This window comes from Salvelinus alpinus, chromosome 35 (genome assembly GCF_045679555.1).
Source record: "Salvelinus alpinus chromosome 35, SLU_Salpinus.1, whole genome shotgun sequence".
NCBI classification, from domain to species: Eukaryota; Metazoa; Chordata; class Actinopteri; order Salmoniformes; family Salmonidae; genus Salvelinus; species Salvelinus alpinus.
The window spans coordinates 18,373,934-18,398,726 of NC_092120.1; the positions used below are offsets into that span (position 1 = coordinate 18,373,934).

The 24,793-nt window shown below is 41.9% G+C and overlaps 1 protein-coding gene across 2 annotated transcripts in view; it reads right to left on the reverse strand.

Moving 5' to 3' along the window:
• The window catches only part of LOC139564112 (glutamate receptor ionotropic, kainate 3-like), a 129,692-nt gene that overhangs the window by 43,788 nt on the left and 61,111 nt on the right, over window positions 1-24,793 (reverse strand). For both annotated transcript variants that reach the window (XM_071383314.1, XM_071383315.1), the window contains exons 2-9: window positions 15,819-15,992; window positions 15,135-15,392; window positions 14,632-14,813; window positions 12,606-12,659; window positions 9,019-9,189; window positions 7,873-8,016; window positions 6,951-7,058; window positions 2,608-2,721 (exon numbers count right to left, since the gene is read on the reverse strand). In XM_071383314.1, coding sequence (XP_071239415.1) covers window positions 2,608-2,721; window positions 6,951-7,058; window positions 7,873-8,016; window positions 9,019-9,189; window positions 12,606-12,659; window positions 14,632-14,813; window positions 15,135-15,392; window positions 15,819-15,992 — 1,205 coding nt within the window. The remainder of the gene's footprint in view (window positions 1-2,607; window positions 2,722-6,950; window positions 7,059-7,872; window positions 8,017-9,018; window positions 9,190-12,605; window positions 12,660-14,631; window positions 14,814-15,134; window positions 15,393-15,818; window positions 15,993-24,793) is intronic.

Consider the following 24,793-nt stretch of genomic DNA (forward strand, 5'->3'; position numbering starts at 1 on the left):
TCATATTATTTTGTGTATATATTTTTGGCTGCAGCTTTAAACACCACCTGTTTTATGGTTCTATTTCTTGTCTTTGTGATTGAAGTTGCTACTCCCCGTGGTTGGCACCAGAAGGCACTGATTATATCTCTTCTAAACCTCACTCGGTCATAATTACAGCCTTGCGCTCCAATCCAGACTTAATGAGAGTGTTGATCATTGTTGATAACTTGTGTGTCCGTCCAGAATAAGCTCGTGGGGGATGTTCATTGTCAGCACCTCGGTGATAGCTCCACAAAGACCCTCTAACCTCCCAGTTCACAGGCTTATATATACACAATAGACGATCTGCAAATGAATGTGGAAAGCTGGTGGGAGAGAACACCTGTTTATTTCCTAATATGTAATTAGTGGATATTTTATAGACTGGTCCATTGTGGCTCCCTGTCTTGTTCTCTATGGGCACCTTGCACTGCAAGTGCCTCACATCCTCATGGTAATCTTAATGTGACATAATGATGATCGACACTACATCTTTTGACAATCCAAGTTGGATTCAGAATGGTGAGGTAAATTCAAGGTGGTGTTCAATTAATTCACTGTGATTCAATTGGCAGATATCTCCCATTTCCCGGTCTGAGAGGTGGTAGCGGAGAGGGCCTCAATGCCAACCATGTTTTTTCAACCTTCTAACATGGACTTTGTTTAAAGGAGATGTTATTTTTCCAAATGTAAATTATACATACAGTGCCTTGCAAAAGTGTTCATCCCCCTTGGTGTTTTTCCTATTTTGTTACAACATTACAACCTGGAATTGAAATGGATTTTTATTTGGATTTCATGTAATGGACATACACAAAATAGTTCAAATTGGTGAAGTGAAATGAAAAAAAAAACTTTGTTTAACAAATTCTAAAAAATGTAAAACGGAAAAGTGGTGCGTGCATATGTATTCACCCCCTTTGCTATGAAGCCCCTTAATAAACTCTGGTGCATCCAATTACCTTCAGAAATCACATAATTAGTTAGATTGCACACTGGTGGACTTTATTTAAGTGTCCCATGATCTGTCACATGATCTCAGTATATATACACCTGTTCTGAAAGGCCACCAAGCAAGAGGCACCACCAAGCAAGCAACATCATGAAGACCAAGGAGCTCTCTAACCAGGTCAGGGACAAAGTTGTGGAGAAGTACAGATCAGGGTTGGGTTATAAAAGAATTTCAGAATCGTTGAACATCCCACGGAGCACCATTAAATCCATTATTAAAAAATGGAAAGAATATGGCACCACAACAAACCTGCCAAGAGACGGCTGAGAGGGAGACCAAAGATAACCCTGAAGGAGCTGCAAAGCTCCACAGCAGAGATTGGAGTATCTGTCTGTCCATAGGACCACTTTAAACCGTACACTCCACAGTGCTGGGCTTTACGGAAGGATGGCCAGAAAAAAGACCTTGCTTAAAGAAAAATATAAGCAAACACGTTTGGTGTTCACCAAAAGGCATGTGTGAGACTCCCCAAACATATGGAAGAAGTTACTCTGGTCATCAAGGAAAAAATCAAGGAAAACGCTATGTCTTCCGCAAACCCAACACCTCTCATCACCCCCGAAAATACCATCCCCACAGTGAAGCATGGTGGTGGCAGTATCATGCTGTGGGGATGTTTATTATCGGCAGGGACTGGGAAACTGGTCAGAATTGAAGGAATGATGGGTGGCTCTAAAAACAGGGAAATTATTGAGGGAAACCTGTTTCAGTCTTCCAGAGATTTGAGACCTGGGCAGAGGTTCACCTTCCAGCAGGACAATGGCCTAAGCATAGTGCTAAAGCAACACTCCAGTGGTTTAACGGGAAACATTTAAATGTCTTGGAATGGCCTAGTCAAAGCCCAGACCTCAATCCAATTGAGAATCTGTGGTGTGACTTAAATATTTCTGTACACCAGAGGAACTCATCCATTTTGAAGGAGCTGGAGCAGTTTTGCCTTTAATAATGGGCAGAAATCCCAGTGGCTTGATGAGCCAAGCTTATATAGACATACCCCAAGAGACTTTCAGCTGTAATTGCTGCAAAAGGTGGCTCAACAAAGTATTGACTTTGGGGGGGTGATTAGTTATGCACGCTTAAGTTTTCCGTTTTTTTCGTCTTACTTCTTGTTTGTTTCACCCCAAAAAATATTTTGCATCTTCAAAGTGGTAGGCATGTTGTGTAAATCAAATTATACAATCCCCCTCAAAAATCTATTTTAATTCCAGGTGTAAGTCAACAAAATAGGAAAAATGCCAAGGGGGGTGAATACTTTCGCAGCCACTGTAACTCGCAAGGGAAAATTGGTTTCTCAGCCAATCCCTGTAAAAGATTGAATGATAAGACACTGATATATAAAGTACCATCCCCTAAGGAAATGTTTTGAGTAGCTTAGAGAGAGAGAGAGAGAGAGAGAGAGAGAGAGAGAGAGAGAGAGAGAGAGAGAGAGAGAGAGAGAGAGAGAGAGAGAGAGAGAGAGAGAGAGAGAGAGAGAGAGAGAGAGAGAGAGAGAGAGAGAGAGAGAGAGAGAGAGAGAGAGAGAGAGAGAGAGAGAGAGACTTTCACGAAGGGCTGATCAAAGTCAGCTGACCTACCAGGATGGTGGTGATGACCAGGGAACGGTTGGCCAGCGAGTCTGTGATGTTCAACCCTTTCCGCTTGGGGACCTCGGTGATGTTGAGACCTCCGGACGAACTCCACTTCCCCACCTGCGGGAAGATGAAAAGCGTGTAAGAGTTCGACTTTACCTCTCTACTTACCACAAGCTCACCTTGCTGCATTAGTGCCCACCGGGACACATTTCCATTAGCTGATTGGCTGTGTCACCTCTGGACGAACTATACGCCATGAGGTTATTGGGGGAGTTTGTGCAAAGAGTAAGTGGTGGGATGTGGAGGCAGGCTCTAAATGAATTGACATTGTAGGAGAGAAGTCTAAGAAATCAAATCGTTCTGTGGGGAATGATGAAATTATGATGCTATGTTTCACTTCATCCTGGTGTTATGGTTTGGAACATAAATAACATGCAAAAATGTGAATTTTGTCTCAAACATAATCGAATTTAAACAATATAATTCAGTAGTAGTCTCTAAGATTAGAACGAAAACATTGTGCTGTCTTCTGCAACTTTTCAGTATCAAAAGATGTCAGATTCTCCAAACTGTCACCTGTCACCCCCTCTGTTGGCCTTGTTCTAAAAATACCAATACCTTGTGAATATCATAGCTTATGAATTGTTGAAATGAAGAGAGAGCACAGCCTTGTCGAACTCCTACAACAAACATTCTTTCCACTTGCAACTCTTCTCTGATAACAGACACACAATAGGTAATTGGAGCACTTTTCTGAATGCAGAAAAAGAGGATAGGTTGTTCGTTTCTGTGTAGTATGTGTGTGAGCAACGCGGAGAAAAAGTGGGAGAGCAATCAAATGTAATATCTTGATCAATGACTTCCATTTAGGCTTCATAATCTCCTCCTTTCGCTGCTTAAAACACATACAGAAACCAGAGCATAAAATATTGCAAACTAGATAAGCATCCTAGCGTGATTATCATATGGTTATTTCAGGTCTGGTGTCTTTGCAGTTTTGTGCCCTTAGGAACGTAGCAAAACACAAATCCTACAATTCATTTTGAAAAGAAAGCCCAGCACGGGGTTGTCGGAAATGGAAATATAAAAGCTTGATAATGTTGGCAGAGAAGTCCTGCTCTGAGTAATCTCACTAAGATAAATACAAAAAGATCCGAGCAAATAAAAGGAGTTGCACTCGAGTAGCGCCTTCCGGGCATAAAAGCTCCTTCCATACTGTTGTGACGACTCTGGAACATATCATTACCATAAAATAGTCAGTCCTGTAGGCTGTCGGTAACAACCTAATTTTGCATGTCGACTTCGCAGTCACTCGCTTTCCCTACTCTCCTCCTCGCCATCCTCCTCTCTTTCTCCTTCTGCGTCACTACCAAAGTGCCATTTAATATTCACAGGGCTGGCTGGCACTCGAGGTGGATCCGTTTAAAGGTACACAAACACGCTGCATCGCAGCCAGTGTGAAAAACACCTGATAAAGTCCTTCTGTCTGGTCCACTGAGGAGCGTATGCTCGAATTTAAAAAGCATATTAGTTACAGCTTGTGTGAAACAGCCCCCCCCAAAAAGGACTAGGCAACTGAAGAGAAGAGCTGCTTTAAAAAAAATATCAATGTCTTCCACTCTGCATGCCAGCAAAATCTTACTAATTGTGTCCAATTAACTCAATTCATTAAATGTGCATAGCCAATGAAGCGATTCAACAGTTATTTACCGGTGCAACTACAGGGAGAAGAGAGCTTTCTGCCTTTTTTTCTTCCCTCTTTTATATTCATGTCAGTGAATTTTCCACTCTGACTGGAAACCTCTCCTAATTCCAGTATGAGCTCAAACTCGGGCTAAAATTCAATTAGGGCAGATTAGGCCAAAAAGTCTCGAACAGTTAGCTAAAGCCGATTCCACAGATATATCCACTGAGTATTGTGGGATATGTAACATGCTTGAGACCAGGGATGGAGAAAAACACACAGTAGGCCTATACAGCTATCCACACATCATTTTTGTGTCTTTCATGCTAGTTTTAGCACACGAGTCAGTCTCAGAGATGTGCAAACATAGCAGTAGACCCAGCACAGCAGAATAATGAGATACGGAAATAGTTTGGCACATTGTGGTTGTTCCAGCCTGGAGCTGCAGTGATATTCTGAGCTGACATGTCCCAGCTATTATACAGGCTCATACAGGCTCTGCCATACGGGAGCGCTTGAGGAAGTCATAATGGCACTTATCTCGAGTTTATGCTTCCATAACGTATGACAAACCCATATCACCACAAAGCAGTTATAGTCCGCAGGGTGCTACTCTGCCTTTTAAAATAACACCGGAAGTTAAATATTCTCCTTCTTCATTACCAACTTCTGACTTCCTTTGGTGGGTAAAACAGTGAGGTTGATATACCTCATTAGCAAACAGCATTTTGGGCAACAACTTGAATTACCATTAGAGACTTGCAATTAACACTTTGTCTTCCCTCATCCAATTTGCTTTATGATCCATTAACTTCTGCTTATGTTTGAACAGCCCATTGGCTTCCTTGTTAGGAGGTAAATGATACTGTCAAATGGAGACCGTTGTGCATTATTTGTTCCATATTAAAGAAGAAAACTGGAATGGATTTCAGTCTAGACGATTTAACAGGGGATATGCAAAACAAACGTTATGTCCTACGAGAGAAAGAGAGAATAGTGTATTGTGGAGGGTATAAATAAACCTGTGTAAACCTGTGTAATCACCAGGGTGATCTTACACAAAATAAGCATGTATTTTACATTTCCATTCATGTGCTATGTCCTCAGACTAAGTGAAAACCTGAACAATTACGTAACACTATACTTCTTTAACTTCTTATGGCTGCAGGGGCAGTATTGAGTAGCTTGGATGAAAGGTGCACAGAGGTGCCCATAGTAAACTGCCTGCTCCTCAGTCCCAGTTGCTAATATATGCATATTATTATTCGTATTGGATGGAAAACTCTGAAGTTTCTAAAACTGTTTGAATGATGTCTGTGAGTATAACAGAACTCATATGGCAGGCAAAAACCAGAGAGAAAATCCAAACAGCAAGTGGGAATTGTGAGATTGGTCGATTTTCAACCAAGACCCCATTGAATACACAGTGGGATATGGATGAGTTTACACTTCCTACGGCTTCCACTAGATGTCAACAGTCTGTAGAACCTTGTCTGATGCCTCTACTGTGAAGTGGGGCCGAAGGAGACAGGAATTAGTCAGGTCTATCATGACCTGACCATGCTCTGACCATGCGCGTTCACATGAGAGGGAGCTCTGTTCCATCGCACATCTGAAGTCAATGTAATTCTCTGGTTGGAACGTTACTGAAGATTTATGTTAAAAACATTCTAAAGATTGACTCAATACATCGTTTGACATGTTTCAACTGACTGTTACAGAACTTTTTGACATTTCGTCTGCTTTTAGTGAACGCGCTTCCTGACTTTGGATTTGTTTACCAAACACGCTAACAAAAATAGCTATTTGGACATAAATGATGGACATTACCGAACAAAACAAACATTTCTTGTGGAAGTGGGAGTCCTGGGAGTGCATTCCGACGAAGATCAGCAAAGGTAAGTGAAGATTTATAATGCTTTTTATGAGTTTTGTTGACTGCACAATTTGGCGGATAACTGTTTGGCTTCCTTTTGTGGCTGAACGCTGTTCTCAGATTATTGAATATTGTGCTTTTGGCGTAAAGCTTTTTGAAATCTGACACACCGGTTGCATTAAGAACAAGTGTATCTTTAATTCTATGTAAAACATGTATCTTTCATCAAAGTTTATGATGAGTATTTATGTTATTTGACGTGGCTCTCTGCAATTTCTCCGGATATTTTGGAGGCATTTCTGAACATGGCGCCAATGTAAACTGAGGTTTTTGGATATAAATATGAACTTTATCGAACAAAACATATATGTATTGTGTAACATAAAGTTCTATGAGTGTCATCTGATGACGATCATCAAAGGTTAGTGATTAATTTTATCTCTATTTGTGCTTTTTGTGACTCCTGTCTTTGGCTGGTTAAATGACTTTGTTTGTCTGGGATTTTGCGGTGACCTAACATAACCGTTTGTGGTGCTTTCGCTGTAAAGCCTATTTGAAATTGGACACGTTGGTGGGATTAACAACACGATTACCTTTCAAATGGTATAAGATACATGTATGTTTGAGGAATTTTAATTATGAGATTTCTGTTATTTGAACTTGGTGCCCTGCACTTTCACTGGCTGTTGTCATATCATCCCGTTAACGGGATTGCAGCCATAAGAAGTTTTAAGGTGTGGTTAGTTTGATAGTTGGAGTCATTGTGGTCAGAATGAGGTGTGTTACCTTCTCCAGGCCCTCCTCTTTCAGGCTGATGATGTCCAGGTCAAAGTCTGTGCGGAGGCCACTGGTCCTGTTGAACGACAGCCTCCCCGTCAGGCCTTCCCAGTGAGACTGCAGAGAAACACACACGACCACACATTAACACTCATTCATCAAAGCATGTGAATACGTACACATGTAAAAACAAACACCATGGCGGAAAGGCACACATACACACACACACACAAACAAACACAAACACACACTCGGATGAATTTCCTTTTTAATTACATTTTACGTCCCAACGCCTCAGACACATTTTCCCCCAGACCACAGTGTTAATTAAAGACCATCTCCTTCGCTTGATTCCACACAAGGGAGAAAAAAAACACATAACTGCTCATCATTATGATCGACTGATATGCCCGCCCTCCTCCTTTTTCTCCACGCTCACAGAGAGGTGTCTGTTACCCCTGGCAATGATGGAGCTACTGATGGAGCTATGGAGCTAACACATTCCCCTCACTTATACTCCGGGCTCTGGCCTTGTGAAGTTCGGTACACTTATTGTAAACAGAGTGCACAGAAGGGCGCACCAGTTTCCCTTTTCAGTACAAATAGGGCACAATGACTCACTGTGAGTTTGCCATCTGTAAATAGGTTATGAATACAGGGAATTTAGCTGGAGAGATTACATTAACACAGCTTTGAGTAATTCATTACTTTGAGACACTATTCATGAATAAGAGATTTATCCAGATAACATTGCTTTTGTCTGTAAGATGTACGTGCCATGATTACACAATGTTTCTTTCCTCTCCAAATGTAATTGAATTTGTCAAATGGATTCAGAGACCAACAGTATGGCATCCACAATCTCCTAATATGGACGCCGCACACAAGATCAAACATCAACATCAAATGAAAACAAACCGCTCAGCATCACCTCCTTGATGAAGTTCATAAAGCGTCCGCCGAACCTCCATGGCTTGTGGCGGTGGCACTGCAGCGAGTTGACCGTCATCTGTGGTGCGTGCTGGTAGGAGACGGACACGATGTGGACCGCGTCGTACGTCAGAGCAGCATCTGTCTGGAATAAAGGGGGACATTATTTCAGCTGACGGCTGTGGACAAGGGGAGTCCACTCCCTTAGCACCAGTAGCAGCAAAAGTGTTTGAGAAAAAGCTAACAAAGGGAAATCAAAGCGCTCAGATTTGTCTTATTTTCCAGATAGCATGCCCGAGAAAGTGAGCTCAACTCCTTTTGTAAATATGGATATGACGCTTTCCAGGCAAGTAAGACGAAATTAAAGGCAGCCTACCTTGATGTTTGTATCACCTAGATTCTATCTCATACGGAGTTCCGGGAGCAATTAAAAGTGCATACTACACGGAGCGAGTGCGCTCCTTTCCATAAAACCCCTCCTTCTCCACACAGAAATAATGAGACCTGTGAGAGTACCGTGTGGGTGTATCAGAACCCCAGTCAAATTTCAGGACTAGATAAACAAACAACGAGGGATTGCCACAATATAATATTCATGTTGAATATACCACGCGCATGTTTAACTCTTTATCTCCCATTAGCGACGCTCGCTCTTTAAGTTAGAGCGTAAAAGGAGGCTTTATTGGAATATCAGGGATGGGATTTGCGATTATTGGATTTAGACCATTGTGATGGGATTTGAGATTATGAACTCCCCTGAATACATTGAATGAAGCAGTTCAGAATTTAGTAGACTGCGACCCTCCTGCTTCCAAGCGCTTCTTATCTGACATTATGATGATAATAGGACCCAATAGTATCACCATTGTCATTATTATTAGCATCATTGGTGGTACATAGCAGTAGTAGTAATAGTAGTAATACTGTTACTAAGTGGTAATATAGTGGTAATACGACAGATTGGAATATAATGTTCTATGCATGTTCTTCCCGAAATGTTGTTAATGACATACAATTTTGAGAGCAGGGCTGGTGAAAGACAATTATGAGAGCATGGCTGGTATATAGATATCAATATGATGTCTTTCATGCTGATTTTAGCATACTATCAGCCTCAGAATTCCACAACAGAGGACCAAAAGCATACCGTCATGATCCCCTCCAGGAGACCCGAGTCGGGCTTGGGAGGTATCTGCCTCTCTTGGGACCACTTCTCAACGATGGACGCCACCTGAGGGTTGTCCACGTTGAGGATGCGGAAGCCGGTCATGTTGACGCCACAGAAACGGTAGGGCTCCAGGTCGATAGCCATGAGGTCCTTCAGAAAGAGAGGGATGAAACAAAGAGTAGATGATCTTGTTCAGCTTTAGACGGCTGGGATTGGGGCCTCATTGTTACTGCCAGAGAGGCCTTTAGGGAAGCCGCTTTGTGCTCCCATAAAAAGAGGGGATAGAGAGAGTGGTAAATGGGAGATATATTGAAGTGAAATAAAGGACTGAGCTTTGAGCCGTCAGGAGGATAAGGGTCTGGTGTTTCGAGTGTAGTGTGTGCCTCAGTCAATGAAACCAAACACAAGGCTTGGTGTCAGTCTCTCTCAGTGTGGTTAAAACCATTCACTAAGTCTTATTCACAGAGGCATTTTGGTATGGTAGGTAGGTTCACTTAAACTACTAGATGGAAACCATGTTGAAAGGTTGACCTTAACATGGCATTACAAATTGACTTCCTCCAATCTAATTCAACCTGAACCTTCATGACTATACACAACCCCAACTGCAGGTATAAACAAAACGCTTGAAATGCGAATTACAATGATACAGAGGGACCAGGTAAAACTGTGCTTTGATACTTTTATTATGTCTCTAAGGTTTGTGTTAGCTGGTTGTTGTGCAGAAGTAAAACCTGAAGGCATGACCTTTTACTTTGTGTTCTGCCGCTGTGGCTTATCCTAAATATTCCCTGAGTAAATGAGGCAGACGACATTCATCGCCTGAAAGGGGAACCACTTCATCTGCTGGATCCAATTAATAATGCAGCCGCTACAGTCCCTCCGCAACCCATAAGCAAACACAGATTTCTCTGAGCAACTGTAATTTCTAGGGCAGCCATCCCGGCTCAAGTGTGAAGTCACATGTCGACACATATCGTGTTGGAATGTGCCACGGGGCCTCGGAAAAGACATTTGCAGGAACATAATAGATATTTCATTAGCACCCTGTGGGGTTAGTGCTGGGGGAACGGGAGCGTGTAAGACACACGCTGAAGACCGCTTGCCTCCAGACACGGAAAATGTTTCTTTTTTTTCTCTCCACAAGCAGTAGGATTCATGTGGCACTAAATGTTTTACCATGGAGGATCAAAAAAAGTCCCTGTTGTACTAAATGCCATTTGTGGGCAACCATTTCCTTCAGGTTATGTGCACCGGGTTTATTGCGAAACATACAAGTTCCTTAAAAAGAATGTTCCGATAAGAAGTTGCGATGTAAATGATCTTGTAACTCAAGCACACATTCAAACAGCCATTAGAAGATTGTGAGTTGTTGAGGGCAATGTCAACCATTGCGAAGTATAAAATACCCTATAAAATACCAGCAGGTAATGGATTCGAACTAAACGTGCCACATTTATGAGAGTTGCATTCATCTTTGAATTCAGTTACTTGACTGAGAAAACTCTGAAATTCTGAAAACTACAGTTGTCAATACCACACAGTACCAGTACAGTACCACACATACAGTGGGATCTGTTCCTAGAGAAGCTGTTAACAGTATGAACCTGACACAGAGGCACTACCTTCAGAATGCTCCATATCACTGACAATACACTAAAACGGGAAGTAAAGGAAGGTTCTCAGCACCGATTATTGGAGATAACCCTGTAGGGTGTAAAGGGCTGAAGCTATGACAGCCTCATTTCAGAGGACAAGGCTGCTGCTATATTACCCTACTACCATTCTGGTATTACCTGTTCACGCTCTAATAATTTGGTGTCCCCAGGATGATAAACATGAACATTATCAAGGGGAATATTGTTGCCCTATATGTATTCATCATTTCAGGTAGAATCAAGCAGGTATAATCTTTGAAATGGCATGACCGTCAGTGCGTTTATATTTAACTAGGCAAGTCATTTAAGAACAAATTGTTATTTACAATGACGACAGTGGGTTAACTGCCTTGTTCAGGGGCAGAACAACAGATTTTTACCTTGTCAGCTCGGGTATTCGACCCAGCAACCTTTTGGTTACTGGCCCAATGCTCTAACCACTAGGCTACCTGCCGCCCCGAAATCCTATGTTTTGAGAAATGTTATGTACAGTAGCTGTAGTGCAGCACTCAACTCAGGCAACTGTTATTTCAAATAGATACTAAGCTAAAATGCGTGTCTGTATATTTTATATCATATTTGAAGTACTCGACCGTCAATAACTCAACCAGTTTCTCTCACACTTGGTTGAGACCTACACAGTGTGACAGAGACAGCTTTGGGTACTATTAAAACGCTTGTTGGGATAGGCCTACACAAATGACGACGCATGGCAGAACGATGCCATTGCCATGCTGCCGAGCATGAAAGATGACACGCATCACACCCAGCCCTGTATGTCATATTGTCTTATCAAAACAGACTGGCCAAGTCCATCATGCTAGGGCCTGTCTAGCCCCCATCCTCCTGATCCCCAGTGTGAGTGCGTGTTTGCGAGCGTGTGAGTGTGTGTGAGAGACATAGAGACAGATAGCGAAAGAGAGAGAGAGAAAGAGAGAGAGAGAGAGAGAGAAAGAGAGTTCCGTCCAATAGGAACACATACAGCACCATCACCATGGGGACCACTGTATTAATCCTGCCCTGTCCTTTTGTCACCAGACAGAAAGATTCAATCTGTGCTGCCCAGCCTTGTACTCTGCTGGGAGCAGTGAACAGACTGGGCACAGGACCCAATAACACACCCGAGGGAGGTCGTTGTCTCCTATTAATGTGTTTCTGTATTGTGAGTTAGTGTTTCTGACGTCCTCCAAATTCAATATGGCAGTAGGGGATATTCAAGGTGGAACTAGGAATAGTTTGTTGATGAAAGGACACAGGATGTGCATATACAGTATAACCCTTGAAGAAAATGTCCTGAGCCAAAGTCTTACTCGAATTGTGGTGTGACTCCCCAAAAAATTAAAAAATGGTAAACACCTGTGCTTATTCTGAACAAAATGACATCTAGCTAAAAGGGGCCATTAGACTACAGCACTCAAAAGGGTGGAAAGGACAAGGCTGCACTAACTGAAAAAATGCTTGTGCATGTTCTACAATCAAAACACTGACGTGTTAGTGTTCAATCAATATGTCTCACAATGGGGGATGATGTCCAAAATAATCTGACATAATACACAATAGGCCTAATCAGTAATCTACTTTCCCACAAGATTCATTGTAGGTTATCTGCATGAATATGTTTCCTCAATCAAACTCTCAAACGACATTCTCCATCATCTACTTCCAATCTGTTGCCTTTGTGCTACCTTTTCAAAGACTTCTGTTGACTTTAACAGCGATAGAAGTGTTTACAGGTGGCGGATTATTGAAGACTCCATTACGCTGCCAGTTAGTCAAACAAAATTGGTATTGTGTACCGGATCCAAACCCCCATCGGCAATTAAACAGCATTCATCAAAACAATCTAATGGTGGGGAGATTGGGGGGGGAAATATGACTCGATTTGCATTAGCAAGCATTGTAAATTACCAGAGTGGTGAAGATGTAGTGGTAGTACTCTGTCATCATTCCCATTGTCTGGGCCTGTAGGGGAGAGAGAGGGAGAGATGAGGAGGAGAGAAAGAGAGAGGAATGGAGAGACAAGACAATGAAGAAGGTCACTGTGTCACGCTGGGGTAATTTGCAATCAATATCCACAGTCAAAACAAACATTGGCAAGCAAACGGCGAACGCCATCGAAGCCGTTCAGGAGCAATGGGAGAAAAGCCACAGGTCTTAATGAGTGTATTGACCATCGCTGTGTGTCGTCGTTGCCAAGTTCGTGATGCTGTTTTTGTTGCAATTATGGCACCACATGTGACCCTTGGATAATATAGTAAAAGCAAGTTGTGATTCTATGCTGCCTGAGGGCTTTTTCGACACCATGCATTTAAAGGGTTTGCAATTGTTCTGATCACGTGACTCCTTCCCTGGAGAAAGGGGGCCTTCATTCAAAGACGTGAGCAGTACTCTGTTCCTCCTATTTCACCATCCCCCCCATCACAACCACCACTTGTTTCACTCAATCTACATTCAAATCTTCTACGTTCCCATGGCGGCAGTATTTCCTGTTTAATTGTACCATCTGTTGTGAAGAATACCCAAGGTTATGCAAATAAATTGCTGTGTTATTTGGAAGTGGAAGTCTCTTCTCCATTTACTGCACCTACCGACTACAAAGAAAATTAATGACACTATCAATACTATAAGATTGATCAATTTATTGATATAGGATCTCCGCTATTGTTGGATGAATACCTGCCTATGGAAAGTATAGCGCCCAAATTTAATTTTCATTAAATGTCTGGGAGATTTTTTTTATATATAACCTGCAATTTCAAAGTCACATTAAGATCTGTGTGTTTTGGGTCCCTCACCTGACTCTACTACATCCTCATCAACCTCGTTTCATTGGCCTCCATCTGTCTCTCTCTCCCCCGGTGGCCGAGCCACTTAAAGAAACGTGACAAAAAGTACTACCAGGATGGAACCGTCGCTAAAGGGGTCAGCGCTTTTTAAGAGACACCTGGGATATAGCTCTGGGACAGGTCCAGACAGAAGGTCTGGTCCTGCCATGTTTTCCATTTATTTTCTCTACACCTGCAGGGGGGATATGAACTGACGAGGGGAGGTTGTTTTAGGTGAGAACACCAGAGAGGCTGCAGAGTGCAGACAGACAGGTAGAGAGCAGGGCAAGTTCAAACGTAGGGTACTGCAGAAGTCTTGGAATAGTGTTATACATGTCTATTTTTAAAGAGGGCTTTATAAATACAAGATACATTTTTGATGCAACATCCATTATCCTACCCAGAGTTGCTGAATATCTCTTTTTCCTCAGAAGAGTCATATCTAACAGAAGGGGTATGACGCATAAGGCCAGCAATCTTTTGAATATATTATTTTGTTTCAACCATCAACACATCAAACGTAAACTGAACTACTTATGTCAAAATGCATTTGTATTACGTTCTTCGGAAGCCATTCTTTGCCTCAAGAAGACATGTCTCCTCACCACATGCTGTAAGCGATAAATCTGTGATGGTCTATATTTTGCAGTTTATTGGTCTGATATGCATCTGTAACCACTGTATGCAGATTACAGTGGAAGAGACATGAGCCGAGTTCAGCAATTTTCATCAGAAGCCACAGTATGTGCTTCAATATCAATATTAAAATCAACAAAGTGTTCCTGGTGTGTGAGTTAGAACATCAAATAACAGCATTTCAACTGTAGTGTAAAGGGCAATACATATCATGGCAACCAAAATAAGCACGGCAAAACACATAATATTTACTTTGAAAAACAGATTTACATAACTAAATTTTGACACTGTTGCAATACCGTTTTCCAAAAAAGCAAAACCATTTTTTTCTAAGACAATATTACCGCTTGATAATAAGCCCAATTCCAGAATGTATGTCAACGCAGAATATGAATTTGATATTGTCTATAGCTTCGATCAGTTAAATTATGTCAGTTCTGAACAGTGCCAGGCAGTGCCAGTGAGGCTCTCACCTGTTTAAGGATCTGTGCAGCCATTTCGTGGCTGCAGTCGAAAATAATGCGAAACTCCCGTCCTCTCTTCATCTCCTTGAGGAGAGGCCTGGTGTCCTCACCGTCAAGAGGGAGCTGGCGAATCTTTAGCCTGATGTTATACCTGGAGGGGGCCATTATCAGTTCCTGTAGTCTAATAAGACCTTTAGGAAACAAACATCAGAAAGCTAACAGCCACGCACAACATCATTCAACTGTCAACGCACACATATCAAAAACATTTAACAAAATGAATATTTTGCTTCTTGTAAAGTGTCATTTAGTTGTTTGGTGGTTGATCTTACACATATCACATTTATCAGACAAAAGTATCACAATTCAAAAGTATATACTGTAGAGTATTACAAATCCTAAGTTTCCGGAAAGCTTTCTATCGCTACGATTGGACTTAAGCTGATCTCAGTACTACGAAGCTTTCGAGAAACTCACCCCCCCCCATTAGTTAGAAAACGTCATACTCCCACCTGTACTGTCATCGTATACGACTGTGGCTGTTTTCCACTTCAGGAACTGCACCAAATCCAAGATGCCGTAGCTGAGAGAAGAGTAATCTGGGTACAGGTTGGCGTAAAATGTGTCCCTGTTGTCCATAGGGTGATGTTTCCATCGCACCTGGATGTGTGGCACTTCCAACGCATTGCAGATGGACTGGACGGCGTTTGAGGACGAGCTATGTGACGGCCCAAATATTGCCACTACACCTAAAGACAGTTGGTCACAGGCTAGAATGGCAAGAACAGAGAGAGAGTTAACTCTAGGAAAGACACCATATCATGTCATGACGTTCAACAAGTGAGATGAAAAAGATATATATATATGAATTATCAAAAGAAAATCGAGATGGATAATTTTGCCACCACAAAGAAAAATTGTTGTAGACTTATATGTCTACTAGAATAAATTCTGGTTTCAGAGTGCAGTTAATGAACTAACATCAAACAAAATACCACTATTAAAAATCTATAACAGCCAAATATATAATAATGCACTATGAGTTAAACTAATGAAACCCCTTGCCAGAAAGACTTGCAATAAACCTTTAGGTTGATTTGTTATGGTCTGTTGTCATCCAATGGCCTTGCTTCCATCCATTCCACAGCGTGGCCATTGGCCGCAATCCCTGGGCAAACAAAGTGCATGTCACTCACCTTTTCTCGACGCTTCAAAACTGTCGTAGATATTAATCCTCTGTATGTCGTACGTTAACGTCGTGTTGGGCAATAAAGTCCTGTTTCTGTTGATGTTGTTCACTGCAAATTTAAAGGCAAGCTCCTCTGGGCTGACGAGCGGCACCGGTCCCTCTGTTTGTTCGAAAATCCCCCCTGAGAAAAAGGAGACAGTCACATTAGCTCAAGGCCAACTGGTCTGGAACACAGTTGTCTGAAACTACTGCCAAAATTCTTAAGGGGTTTTGCACTAAACACTGGCAGTGGACTAGATTGTGTACATTAGAGCCGGCATTAGATTTGCTCTGTAAACAGACAGAAAGCCACACTCCATTTCAGGGAATGCTGTGAATACCAACAGCAGCTTTGATATCTGCTGCAGTAATGGAAGAGAGTGAGGAGAGTGAAAATGGCTCCAACAGAACAGGAGCTCAGCTTCTTCTCTAATGCATTGTCCTTTTAGTTCACTTTAAAATACAGGTGGATCAGATAACTTGGAGTAGGTACTAGACTACTCAGGTATAATAGAAATATTGAATTAAATCACTATTATTATCACTAAATTTAGCATGTTGTATTTAGGGCCCTTGGTATTGCCGTATTGTATCAGTTAGATATGAGTATCATACATTTCCATGTAAAAAAATAATCTAACTAAATACGATTCACTTTTTCTTATTTTTATTTAAAAACAACAATTAGAGTATATCTCGAAACTTAAACAACCTGAGTTTTTTTTAAACTCAGTTTTTCAATTTCAATTTCTGACATTTAATCCAAGTAACAATTCCCTGTCTTTGGTCAGTTAGGATCACCACTATATTTTAAGAATGTGAAATGTCAGAATAATAGTAGAGAGAATTATTTAATTCAGCTTTTATTTCTTTCATCACATTCCCAGTGGGTCAGAAGTTTACATACACTCAATTAGTATTTGGTAGCATTGCCTTCAAATTGTTTAATTTGGGTCAAATGTTTCGGGTATCCTTCCACAAGCTTCCCACAATAAGTGAATTTTGGCCCATTCCTCCTGACAGAGCTGGTGTAACTGAGTCAGGTTGTAGGCCTCTTTGCTCGCACACGCTTTGTCAGTTCTGCCCACCCATTTTCTATCGGATTGAGGCCAGGGCTTTGTGATGGCCACTCCAATACCTTGACTTTGTTGTCCTTAAGCCATTTTGCCACAACTTTGGAAATAGTCTTGGGGTCATTGTCCATTTGGAAGACTCATTTGCGACCAAGCTTTAACATCCTACTAATGTCTTGAGATGTTGCTTCAATATATCCATCCTCATGATGCCATCTATTTTGTGAAGTGCACCAGTCCCTCCTGCAGCAAAGCACCCCCACAACATGATGCTGCCACCCCCGTAATTCAGGGTTGGGATAGTGTTCTTCGGCATGCAAGCATCCCCCATTTTCCTCCAAACATAACGATGCTCATTATGGCCAAACAGTTCTATTTTTGTTTCATCAGACCAGATCATTTCTCCAAAAAGTATGATCTTAGTCCCCATGTGCAGTTGCAAACTGTAGTCTGACTTTTTTATCGCGGTTTTGGAGCAATGGCTTCTTCCTTACTGAGCGGCCTTTCAGGTTATGTCGATATAGGACTCGATTTACTGTGGATATAGATACTTTTGTACCCGTTTAGCATCTTCACAAGGTCCTTTGCTGTTGTTCTGGGATTGATTTGCACTTTTCACACCAAAGTACGTTCATCTCTAGGAGACAGAACGCATCTCCTTCCTGAGCGTTATGATGGCTGCGTGGTCCCATGGTGTTCATACTTGCATACTATTGTTTGTACAGATGAACATGGTACCTTCAGCCATTTGGAAATTGCTCCCAAGGATGACCCGGACTTGTGGAGGTCGACAATTTTTCTTCTGAGGGCTTGGCTGATTTCTTTTGATTTTGCGATGATGTCAAGCAAAGAGGCACTGAGTTTGAAGGTAGGCCTTGAAATACATCCACAGGTACACCTCCAATTGACTCAAATTATGTCAATTAGCCTAACAGAAGCTTCTAAAGCCATGACATCATTTTCTGGAAGCTGTTTAAAGGCACAGTCAACTTAGCGTCTGTAAACTTCTGACCCACTGGAATTGTGATACAGTGAATTATAAGTGAAATAATCTGTCTGTAAACAATTGTTGGAAAAATGACTTGTGTCATGCACAAGGAAGATGTCCTAACCGACTTGCCAAAACTATAGTTTGTTAACAAGACAGTTGTGGAGTGGTTGAAAAACAAGTTTTAATGACTCCAACCAAAAGTGTATGTAAACTTCCGACTTCAACTGTATCAAAATAAGGCAGAAAAAAAACTGACCAAGAACTTGGCTCTGATCGACACACCTTCCCATCAATATCTCAGTGTTTTCCCTGGAGACAGAATCAGCACCTGTGGTCTACTGCAAGTGGTCAACGGAATCACAGACCTCTGCTGCTACAGCGCCTTCAGAAAGTATTCACACCCCTTGTTGTTTTCCACATGTTGTTGCGTTACAAAGTGAATACAAAAATCAATATTATTGGAAAATAAACCACTACTATATCATGATTAGATAAGTATTCAACACCCTGGGTGAATACATGTTAGAATAACCTCAAATCAAATCAAATTGTATTTGTCACGTACACCTGGTTAGCAGATGTTAATGTATACGAAATGCTTCTGGTCTGGTTTTAGACCCCATCATAGCAATGAGACTGCACTTGTGAAGGTGGTAAATGACCTTTTAATTAATGGCGTCAGACCGAGGCTCTGCATCTGTCCTCGTGCTCCTAGACCTTAGTGCTGCCTTTGATACCATCGATCACCACATTCTTTTGGAGGGATTGGAAACCCAAATTGGTCTACACGGACAAGTTCTGGCCTGGTTTAGATCTTATCTGTCGGAAAGATATCAGTTTGTCTCTGTGAATGGTTTGTCCTCTGACAAATCAACTGTACATTTCGGTGTTCCTCAAGGTTCCGTTTTAGGACCACTATTGTTTTCACTATATATTTTACCTCTTGGGGATGTCATTTGAAAACATAATGTTAACTTTCACTGCTATGCGGATGACACACAGCTGTACATTTCAATGAAACATGGTGAAGCACCAAAATTGCCCTCGCTAGAAGCCTGTGTTTCAGACATAAGGAAGTGGATGGCTGCAAACCTTCTACTTTTAAACTCGGACAAAACAGAGATGCTTGTTCTAGGTCCCAAGAAACAAAGAGATCGTCTATTGAATCTGACAATTAATCTTGATGGTTAATCTTGATGGTTGTAAAGTAAATAAAACTGTGAAGGACCTCGGCGTTACTCTGGACCCTGATCTCTCTTTTGACGAACATATCAAGACTGTTTCAATGACAGCTTTTTTCCATCTACGTAACATTGCAAAAATCAGAAACTTTCTGTCCAGAAATGATGCAGAAAAATGAATCCATGCTTTTGTTACTTCTAGGTTAGACTACTGCAATGCTCTACTTTCCGGCTACCCGGATAAAGCACTAAATAAACTTCAGTTAGTGCTAAATACGGCTGCTAGAATCCTGACTAGAACCAAAAAATTTCATCATATTACTCCAGTGCTAGCCTCCCTACACTTCCTGTTAAGGCAAGGGCTGATTTCAAGGTTTTACTGCGGTCTCAACTTTTAAGTCTTTACTGAAGACTCATCTCTTCAGTGGGTCATATGATTGAGTGTAGTCTGGCCCAGGAGTGTGAAGGTGAACGGAAAGGCTCTGGAGCAACGAACCGCCCTTGCTGTCTCTGCCTGGCCAGTTCCCCTCTCTCCACTGGGATGCTCTGCCTCTAACCCTATTACAGGGGCTGAGTCACTCGCTTACAGGTGCTCTTTCATGCCGTTCCTAGGAGGGGTGCGTCACTTGAGTGGGTTGAGTCACTGACGTGGTCTTCCTGTCTGGGTAGGCGCCCCCCCTTGGGTTGTGCCGTGGCGGAGATCTTTGTGGGCTATACTCGGCCTTGTCTCAGGATGGTAAGTTGGTGGTTGAACATATCCCTCTAGTGGTGTGGGGGCTGCGATTTGGCAAAGTGGGTGGGGTTATATCCTTCCTGTTTGGCCCTGTCCGGGGGTATCATTGGATGGGGCCACAGTCTCTCCTGACCCCTCCTGTCTCAGCCTCCAGTATTTATGCTGCAGTAGTTTATGTGTCGGGGGGCTAGGGTCAGTTTGTTATATCTGGAGTACTTCTCCTGTCTTATCCGGTGTCCTGTGTGAATTTAAGAATGCTCTCTCTAATTATATCTTTCTCTCTTTCTTTCTCTCTCTCGGAGGACCTGAGCCCTAGTACCATGCCTCAGGACTACCTGGCATGATGACTCCTTGCTGTCCCCAGTCCACCTGGCCTTGCTGCTGTTCCAGTTTCAACTGTTCTGCCTGCGGCTATGGAACCCTGACCTGTTCACCGGACGTGCTACCTTTCCCAGACCTGCTGTTTTCAACTCTCTAAAGAGCAGGAGCGGTAGAGATGCTATGAAAAGCCAACTGACATTTACTCCTGAGGTGCTGACTTGCTGCACCCTCGACAACTACTGTGATTATTATTATTTGACCATGCTGGTCATTTATGAAAGTTTTTTGAACATCTTGGCCATGTTCTGTTATAATCTCCACCCGGCACAACCAGAAGAGGACTGGCCACCCCTCATAGCCTGGTTCCTCTCTAGGTTTCTTCCTAGGTTTTGGCCTTTCTAGGGAGTTTTTCCTAGCCACCGTGCTTCTACACCTGCATTGCTTGCTGTTTGTGGTTTTAGGCTGGATTTCTGTACAGCACTTTGAGATATCAGCTGATGTAAGAAGGGCTATATAAATACATTTGATTTGATTTGATTAATGCGAGTGTATCAAAATGCTTGTGCTTCTAGTTCCGACCATGCAGTAATATCTAACAAGTAACCTAACAATTTCACAGCATCTACCTTATACACACACAAGTGTAAAGGAATAAATAAGAATATGTACATAAAAATATATGGATGAGCGATGGCCGAACGGCATAGGCAAGATGCAGTAGATGGTATAGAGTACAGTATATACATATGAGATGAGTAATGTAGGATATGTAAACATTATTAAAGTGGCGCTATTTAAAGTGGCTAGTGATACATTTATTATATACATTTTTCATTATTGACGTGGCTAGAGATGAGTCAGTATGTTGGCAGCAGCCACTCAATGTTAGTGATGGCTGTTTAACAGTTTGATGGCCTTGAGATAGAAGCTGTTTTTCAGTCTCTCGGTCCCCGCTTTGATGCACCTGTACTGACCTCGCCTTCTGGATGATAGCGGGGTGAACAGGCAGTGGCTCGGGTGGTTGTTGTCCTTGATGATCTTTTTGGCCTTCCTGTGACATTGGGTGGTGTAGGTGTCCTGGAGGTCAGGTAGTTTTTCCCCGGTGATGCGTTGTGCAGACCTCACTACCCTCTGGAGAGCCTTACGATTGTGGGCGGAGCAGTTGCCGTGCCAGGCGGTGATACAGCCCAACAGGATACTCTCGATTGTGCATCTGTAAAAGTTAGTGAGTGTTTCTGGTGACAAGCCGAATTTCTTCAGCCTCCTGAGGTTGAAGAGGCACTGCTGCGCCTTCTTCACCATGCTGTCTGTGTGGGTGGACCATTTCAGAGTTTGTCCGTGATGTGTATGCCGAAGAACTTAAAACTTTCCACCTTCTCCACTACTGTCCCGTCGATGTTTATTTTACCTTTATTTTACTAGGCAAGTCAGTTAAGAACAAATTCTTATTTTCAATGACGGCCTAGGAACAGTGGGTTAACTGCCTGTTCAGGGGCAGAACGACAGATTTGTACCTTGTCAGCTCGGGGATTTGAACTTGCAACCTTTCGGTTACTAGTCCAACGCTCTAACCACTAGGCTACCCTGCCGCCCCGATGTGGATAGGGGGCTGCTCCCTCTGCTGTTTCCTGAAGTCCACGATCATCTCCTTTGTTTTGTTGACATTGAGTGTGCGGATATTTTCCTGACACCACACTCCGAGGGCCCTCACCTCCTCCCTGTAGGCCGTCTCGTCGTTGTTGGAAATCAAGCCTACCACTGTAGTGTCGTGTGCAAACTTGATGATTTAGTTGGAGGCGTGCATGGCCACGCAGTCATGGGTGAACAGGGAGTACAGGAGAGGGCTGAGAACGCACCCTTGTGGGGCCCCAGTGTTGAGGATCAGCGGGGTGATGTTACCTACCCTCACCACCTGGGGGCGGCCCGTCAGGAAGTCCAGGACCCTTTGGCAGTGATTAAAGCTGTGAGTCTTTCTGGGTAAGTTTCTAAGAGCTTTGCACAACAGTATTGTACAATATTTGCCCATTATTCTTTAAAAGATTATTCAAGCTCTGTTGAGTTAGTTGTTGATCATAGCTAGAAAGCCATTTTCAAGTCTTGCAATACATTTTCAAAACTGTAACTAGGCCACTCAGGAACATTCTTGGTAAGCAACTCCAGTGTACATTTGGCCTTGTTTTTTATGCAATTGTCCTGCTGAAAAGTAGGAATTTGTCTCCCATTGTCTGTTGGAAAGCAGACTGAACCAAGTTTTGCTCTAGGATTTTGCATGTCCTTAGCTCTATTCCGTTTATTTTTATTATTTAAAAAAAATCCCTAGTCCTTGCTGATGACAAGGATACCCATAACATGATGCAGCCACCACCATGTTTGACAATATGAAGGGTGGTACTTGATGTGTTGTATTGGATTTGCCCCAAACATAACGGTTTAAATTTAGGAGAAAGTTAATTTCTATTGCAAACAGGATGCATATTTTGGATTATTATTCTGTACAGGCTTCCTTCATTTCACTCTGTATTTATGTTAGTATTGTGGAGTATCTACAATGTCGTTTATCCATTCTCAGTAACCTTCTATCACAGCCAAGTCTGTAACTCATTTTAAATCACCATTGGTGAAATCCCTGGGCGGTTTCCTTTCTCTCCGGCAACTGAGTTAGGAAGGGTGCCTGTATTTTTGTAGTGACAGTGTCTATTAATACATCCTCCAAAGTGTAATTAATAACTTTGTCATGCTCAAATGGATATTCAATGTATTTTTTCCCCCATCTACCAATAGATGCCCTGGTTGAATCTGTGCTTGCTGTTCGACTGTTCGACTGAGGGACTTGTATGTGTTAGGTACAGAGATGGGGTAGTGATTTAAAAATCATGCTAAACATTATTATTGCACATTGAGTGAGTCCATGCAACGTATTATTAAGCACACTTTTACTCCTGAACTTATTTAGGTTTGCCATAACAAAAAGATTGAATACTTATTGACTCAAGACAATTCAGCTTTGAATTTGTAATTAAGTTGTACAATTTTGAAAAACATAATTCCACTTTGACATTATGGGGTATTGCGTGTAAATCAGTGACACAATATCTCAATTTAATCCATTTTAAATTCAGGCAGTAACATGAAAATGTGGAAAAAGTCAAGGGGTGTGAATACTTTCTGAAGGCACTGTATTTGCAGTGGAAACGGAAGAAACCAAGCCCATTACGCTACAACAGTGTCCATATGTGGACAGCCTCAGAGTCACGTAACATTGAAGCTGTCCTCATATTCACACCATACACTATTTATGACTGTGAAACCCCCTTTGATTCCAAGGGGATGTGATTACTACATTAAGTAAATGCTGGGGTATATACTCATTTGACTGTTAAGAGGATAAAATGCGCATTGCTCGAAAGCACTTTTACAAATTTAATAAACAGGGAGACCTGCTCCTTGGGAAGAAACCCAGAGATAATTTGCATCATCCTTTTTCACAATCCTGCCATAAGCACAATGCCTAGGCTTTAATGTGTTAGGAATTTCCAGACGCATCAAATAATGAGGAATAAGCAGCTCAGTTTTGATACCACAATATCCACACTAATAAACAAAGGGGCATACTATTATTGAACGATAGTTACACAGACAATAAGCACTCCCGGTTAGGCAATGTAATGCAATTTATGACTGAGGGTAAACACAAATTGAGATGCAACTTTAGATTTGGAATTTGTTCTTGTGAACCTCAGTCAATGGGCTTCAGATTAACATGTTGACTCTTCTTAGTCTGCCTCACAAAGGCCCTTAATTAATCTCTTGGGTTGTAGCCTGATGCTAAATAACAGGCATCTAATTGCAGCTCCCTATTTTCATAATTTGTCTCTCGTGAACATTTTTGGGAAATCAGCTGCATTTAAAAGCTACAATAGTTCACTCTAAATAAAACAATTGAACAGCTGTGTGTGAGAAAAAGCCCGAGCCTAATCTATGACCTTATAAAGAAAAGTTTAAATTACATAACCTTGCGTAATGTCAAGCTATAGTACGTGTCCTGAACCCCTCCGTGAGGCGTATGTGTGCAATACCATGAAATTCAATCAAACAAAGCACTAGACACAAGGTCAGATTCTAAAATAACATTTCACACCGCAACACTGCATCAATTATAGCAAACACAGGTCCATTCTAGTTGTGTCCACTGAGGGTAAACATAATAACAGTGTTGTTATATTCCACTTAAGACTACAATTTACTTGTGTTGTACAATTGACATTTGTGTTTGATTTATCCATCCAGTTCTTGCCTCTTGCCAGTGCTGCTAAGCATGAAGCAAACCTCTCTAATACGGTCAATCTACATCTGTGTCATGAGTAGGGTTGCAAAACTCCGGGAACGTTCAATAAATTCTCTAGTTTCCCAAAATCATGGTTGGGGGATTCCCAGAATCAGGAGGGGATAAGCAGGAAATCTAGACATGTCTAACCAGGATTTCACAAAATGTATTGACTTTTCCCAGACTTTTGCAACCCTAGTCCTGAGGATTCCATCTGAGTATGTCTGATTTTTACCAAATCACAATGAAAAATAGACGGGAACATTCAGAGAAATGCTCATCTTAATTCTCTGTATATCACATAAATTACAAAGCTGTGG